Source organism: Sinocyclocheilus anshuiensis, unplaced genomic scaffold, assembly GCF_001515605.1.
Source record: "Sinocyclocheilus anshuiensis isolate Anshui unplaced genomic scaffold, SAMN03320099.WGS_v1.1 scaffold306, whole genome shotgun sequence".
Classification (NCBI taxonomy): Eukaryota; Metazoa; Chordata; class Actinopteri; order Cypriniformes; family Cyprinidae; genus Sinocyclocheilus; species Sinocyclocheilus anshuiensis.
This window is the reverse complement of record NW_015544175.1, coordinates 1910258-1916013: the sequence shown is the minus strand read 5'-3', so window position 1 is coordinate 1916013 and position 5756 is coordinate 1910258. Positions and strand designations below refer to the sequence as shown.

At 40.6% G+C, this 5756-nt stretch overlaps 1 protein-coding gene across 1 annotated transcript in view; it reads left to right on the top strand.

Annotated features, from left to right (window-relative positions):
• LOC107696172 (hemicentin-1-like) overlaps positions 1 to 5756 on the top strand; it is a 93986-nt gene that overhangs the window by 76457 nt on the left and 11773 nt on the right. Inside the window, exons 80-90 of the mRNA XM_016496389.1 lie at positions 851 to 985; positions 1073 to 1342; positions 1668 to 1858; positions 1944 to 2157; positions 2291 to 2425; positions 2518 to 2708; positions 3237 to 3318; positions 3490 to 3759; positions 3857 to 4027; positions 4786 to 4956; positions 5036 to 5206. Coding sequence (XP_016351875.1) covers positions 851 to 985; positions 1073 to 1342; positions 1668 to 1858; positions 1944 to 2157; positions 2291 to 2425; positions 2518 to 2708; positions 3237 to 3318; positions 3490 to 3759; positions 3857 to 4027; positions 4786 to 4956; positions 5036 to 5206 — 2001 coding nt within the window. The remainder of the gene's footprint in view (positions 1 to 850; positions 986 to 1072; positions 1343 to 1667; positions 1859 to 1943; positions 2158 to 2290; positions 2426 to 2517; positions 2709 to 3236; positions 3319 to 3489; positions 3760 to 3856; positions 4028 to 4785; positions 4957 to 5035; positions 5207 to 5756) is intronic.

The following is a 5756-nucleotide window of genomic DNA, read 5'->3' as shown; positions in this document are numbered from 1 at the left end:
ATTAAGGGCCTTATAGGCAAGTAATAATATTTTGTAACTGATACGGAACTTAATAGGTAGCCAGTGCAGAGACTGTCAAATTGGGGTAATATGATAATATTTTGGTCCGTGGTGTCCCGGCGCCGGAGTGAAGGACATCTGGGAAGATCGCGTCCTGGGTGCACCGGGCCTGTGCAGAGAAACACACGGAGTAGAGGTGGTGGGAGAATTAGCAGCGCGCTGTATACTTACCTCGGACTTGTGAGCGTCAGCCTGGGATGTTTCCAGCGCGGCTCTCCGCTCTCTCAGCTGGGTCTGCTTCGCCACCAGGTCACGGATCTGCTTCTCCACGGCCTCCAGCTCGAGCTGCTGTAATGTTTGTAATGTTTTTAAAAGTATGTTATGCTTACCAAGGCTGCATTTATTTGATCAAAATAAATTTCTATTCTATTTCTATTCTATTCTATTTTAATATATTTTAAAATGTAATTTATTCCTGTGATAAAAAAGCTGAATTTTCCTCAGCCATTACTCCAGTATTTAGTGTCACATGATCCTTTTCAAAAAAACAACAACAAAAATAACTTATTATTATTGATGTTGAAAACAGTTGTGCTGCTTAATATTTGTGTGTGCGACTTTGTTTATGGTTATTTGATGAATAGAAAGTTCAAAATAACAGCATTTATTTGAAAAAAAATAAAAACTTTATTATCACTTTTGATCAATTTAATGCATCCTTGCTGAGTAAAAGAATTAGTTTATATTAAAAAAACTTACTGACCACCAAACTTTTGAATTTTAATTTAATTATTATTCAAAATGTAATGTTTAATTATTAATTTAATTATTTAATGCCTTTCATCATCAGGAGGCGATTTTACAGTGCTCCCCAATGGCGGACTGCAGATCTCTAAAGCCAGAGTGGAGGATTCTGGAACCTACATGTGTGTGGCTCAGAATCCAGCAGGCACTGCACTGGGGAGAACCAAACTCAGAGTGCAAGGTGAGAGTCACACTTTGGCTGTGATGGAAGTTAAGATGTCTGTGGGAATTGGTCTATCAAATATTATAAATTTCACTTTTCTTGCAGTGCCCCCTGTCATAACATCTGACATCAAAGCATACATTGTGGCACTAGATGCATCTGTAACTCTGCAGTGTCACTCAGAGGGTTTCCCCACTCCCTCTATCACATGGTACAAGAACGGGCAGCCGCTGAGCGAATCGTTGCGGCAGCGAGTCCTGAGCACAGGGGCGCTGCAGATCGCCTTTGCCCAACCTGGAGACACAGGCGGATACACCTGCACCGCTGCTAATGTGGCTGGAACCACCAGTCTGGAGATTAGCCTCATTGTACAGAGTGAGTCAAGAGGATAGATGGATTGAACTGAATAAATGGTTTCACTGTACAGTGATTTATTGGAAAACTGAGATAATTTGAACTGATTGATAATATTGATTAATGCATTGGCTATCTGGAAGAACATCTATTAATATACTACTACTACTACTAATAATAATAATAAGCAATATAATAATTTCCAGAATATTAGTAAAATATATTTTTATGAATTGTTTACAAGTATTAGATTTATGTGTTTTAATAATAATAATAAGCAATATAATATAGGTAGAATGTCCATCCATTTATTTATTTGTTTATTTTCTCTCCCTCTCTACCTTAGTACCTCCTTCCATCCGTGGAGGAGAGTCAGAGGTGTCCGTGGTGGAGAACACCCAAGCTTTGCTCACCTGTGTGGCAGACGGAGTCCCACAGCCCATTATCACCTGGGAGAAAGATGACATTGCACTTACCGAATCCACCGGAGAATACACAATCCTGCCCACAGGAGAGCTGCTCATAGACTCTGCACAGGTCAGGGTCCCTATCTTCAAACTGCTTGTATTCAAAATGTGTACATACTGTGACAGTTTTCTGAGGCGTCTCTCTGTGTATGTAGCCTGAAGATTCTGGGAGTTACACGTGTGTCGGAACCAACTCAGTTGGGCAGGACAGTCACACCATTGGTCTGTCCGTCCACACACATCCAGCCTTTACTGAGCTCCTAGGGGATGTGGCTCTCAACAAGGGAGAGCGCCTCCTGTTGACCTGCGGTGTCGCCGGCATTCCTCCACCAAAGATTACATGGGCATTCAACAACAATATCATCCCTGGTATAGATCATCCCTCTAACTGAGCCTACAGATATCCCCAATGTGCATCCCCTGTAGTTCAGCACCATTAGTTAGCTGCATGTGTCAATAGACTGTTATAAAAAAATCAGGAAAGTATTGTTTCTACCCACAGCCCAGTATGATCATGCTAATGGCCACAGCGAGTTGGTGATTGAGCGTGTGAGTAAAGATGACTCGGGTACTTATTCCTGTGTGGCTGAGAACAGCGTGGGATCCATCAAATCTCTGGGATTTGTCTATGTAAAAGGTAAACATCTGCATTTTTGTTAAATTGATGGCTTGTAAAATTGAAAGCAAATCCATTGTGAAAAACCTAAATCTTTTGTCCACTTTTTCCAGAACCACCAATAATAGACGGAGATGTTCATTCAAATCGCATTGAGCCCCTGGGAGGGAATGCCATACTTAACTGTGAGGTACGAGGAGACCCTCTGCCCACCATCCAGTGGAGCAAAAAGGGTGTCAATGTGCAGATAAGCAACCGAATCCGTCAGCTTGACAATGGATCTCTAGCCATCTACGGCACAGTGGTAAACAAACACAACACACTGCAGTCACAGATACAGCTGCACAACTGAAAAACAAACTGCTCTGCATGAATTACCCAAAAATTAAAATGATTTTTTTACTCATCACGTTTTTCCAAAACAAACTATTCCTTTAACTCTCTAGAATGCAAATCATATTTCAAACCAAAGGTAAAAGTCCCTCCCTAAGTCGATTACCTGCATAATTTTTTATGCTTTGTATAATAATTATAATTAAATAATTATTTAATAAATTAAATAATAAATATTAAATTAAATTATTATGTAATAATTTTCTTGCATATTTGTACCAAAAAATACTCAACTGCTCGCAACCACAAAAAAAAAAAAAAGTATTATTTTATGTTAATAGACTTTTGAAGATACCAAGATTTTTATAGTAATACAAGAGAGTTATTATGGTTACAAAAATATTTGCCATCAATCCAGGATGCAAAATTTGGATACTAAATTATTTCCCCCATTTTAACATTCATTAATAATTAATGGGTCATTTTGTAATTTTTGTAGAGCAAAGATGCTGGAAATTACATGTGCGTGGCCACAAATGATGCAGGAGTGGTGGAGAGAACAGTCACACTGACCTTGCAGCGTAAGTCTACAGTTCAAACCAAAAATGAAACCTTAAAATTATCCTTTAAAGTTAGTCATCTGCAGTCAAAGTCACATAGAATACTTACACAGGAAATAAAAACCTTAATAATAATACTGATAAAATAGCACTAGCTTGTGTTACTGTAATAACATCAGTGCTGTTCCACAGGTTCTCCAAGCATCACTGTAGAGCCAGTGGAGACGGTGGTTGACACTGGTTCCACAGTGGTCCTTAACTGCCAGGCAGAGGGAGAGCCTGTGCCTGTCATCGAGTGGTCCCGTCAGGGACGGCCACTGTTGAGTAACGAGCACATCACCACCCTGAATAACGGTTCTCTGCGGCTCAGTAGTGCTCAGAAAGAGGACACAGCTGAGTATGAGTGCGTGGCCCGAAATCTGTTAGGCTCCGTGCTAGTGCACGTGACCCTCACAGTGCGAGGTAAGCTGAACTGCATGTTTACATTTTTTAGCGAATGTTTAGACAATTAGAATGCAATCAGATGTATTATAATAGGGGGTTGAATTGTGTTTTGCAGTTCACGGAGGCTTCTCTGAATGGATGGAGTGGGGAGCCTGCAGTTTTTCCTGTGGTACGGGAGTGCAGAAGAGGCTAAGACAGTGCAATAACCCATTTCCTGCGAATGGAGGACGCCACTGCATAGGTTTAGCAACAGAAACACGCAGTTGTCAAGGCAAACCTTGCCCAGGTAAATTAGTTTGTCATACCTTTTGCTGCTTTAGCAGAGCTCTACATTGTGGGCATTTCACTTGCATTTGTGGGTAAAAATTATGAGTGAAAAATGTATTTGTATAGCACTTTTCATAATACACATTGTTTAAAAGCAGCTTTACAGAAATTCATGATGTTAATGTTTATAATATATTTTAAACAATAGTTTATGTGCATTTAATAGATGATACAGTATATTGTTAACATGTTTTAATAACTGTCATTAAAACATTCGTTAAAACAGATTCATGCATTACTGTTCCAATGTTTGGGGTCAGTAAGATTTTCTTTTCAATTAATAGATTTATTTGGCAAGGACACATTAAATTGAATAAAATGTGACAGCAAAGACATTTATAATGTTACAGGAGGTTTCTATTTCAAATAATGTTCTTTTGAACTTTCTGTTCTTCTGTAAAAAAATCCTGTAAAAAAATGTCTGTAGTAATATTTTAGTCTTACTGTTTTTACTGTATTTTTGATCAAATAAACATAGCTCTGGTATAAACATACAAGACTTCTTTCAAAAGAACTTTACCAACCCAAACTTTTAAACTGTAGTGCTATATATATTTCTTGAATAATTAACTTACTTGTTAAGAAAGGTTAAGACTTATGAAGTTATTGTAAAGTGGTAGAAACATATATAAAAAATAAATGTTTGTTCTCCTAAACCAAAAAAAAAAATAGTGTAGAGACATGTTTATACTGTTCTTCATCTCTTTCTCCCCATAGTGGATGGCAATTGGTCTGAGTGGTCTTCCTGGGAGGAGTGCTCTCGTACCTGTGGTCAGGGTAACAGGACTAGGGTGCGGACTTGTAGTAATCCTCCTGCCCAGCATGGGGGCAGAGCCTGTGAGGGCAAAGCAGTGGAAGCCATCATGTGTAGTATAAGGCCATGCCCAGGTGAGTGGAGGAACATCTTCTCCTGCTTATGCATGGACATACCTGTCTTTATCACTCTGACTGGCTTCTTATCTGTCAGTGGCTGGGAACTGGGGTGCCTGGTTGCCTTGGAGCCCTTGTAGCGAAACGTGTGGCAAAGGGATGCAGACTAGGCTCAGACTCTGCAACAACCCTCCACCCTCATTTGAAGGACCGTCGTGTGAAGGACCTGACACACAGACACAAGTGTGCAGTGAGAGGAACTGCCCCAGTAAGTATCCTGGTCAAAGTAAATAATAGATACAGGTAAACGTATAAATGGTGACAGAATTAAAATTTTTGGCTGAACTGTTTCTTTAATATTCTTCTCAAATTGGTCTTTCGTCTGAAAGATCATAGTAATAGATTAACTTTATGAGGTCGGGCACATCCATTACTTCATGATTCATGTGACGGTATCAAATTTTCATAATGGATAATTGCTTAAGCTTTTAGCACGGTATACGGTTGTCACGGTCACGGTGTGTGGAGGCAGGCAGGGAAGAAACCACAATAAACAGTCCACAGGGGCGTTACATTACTCCCCCCTCCCGGAAGGTGCGTCGTCGCACCGTAGAAACAGAGGGAGGGGCGGAGGGGGACTAGGAGGAGGACAAAGCAGTGGATGTGAGATGGTGACGGGGAAGGCAAAAGGGCTGGCAGGGAGACCAGACAGGTGGGGGTTCCGGCGGAGGACGGACTTCCAGTAGGAGGACGGCTAACAGAGTCCAGGGAGGTGACGATGGAGGGAGGAGCCAGGGAGACGACAGGAGGGAACCGGA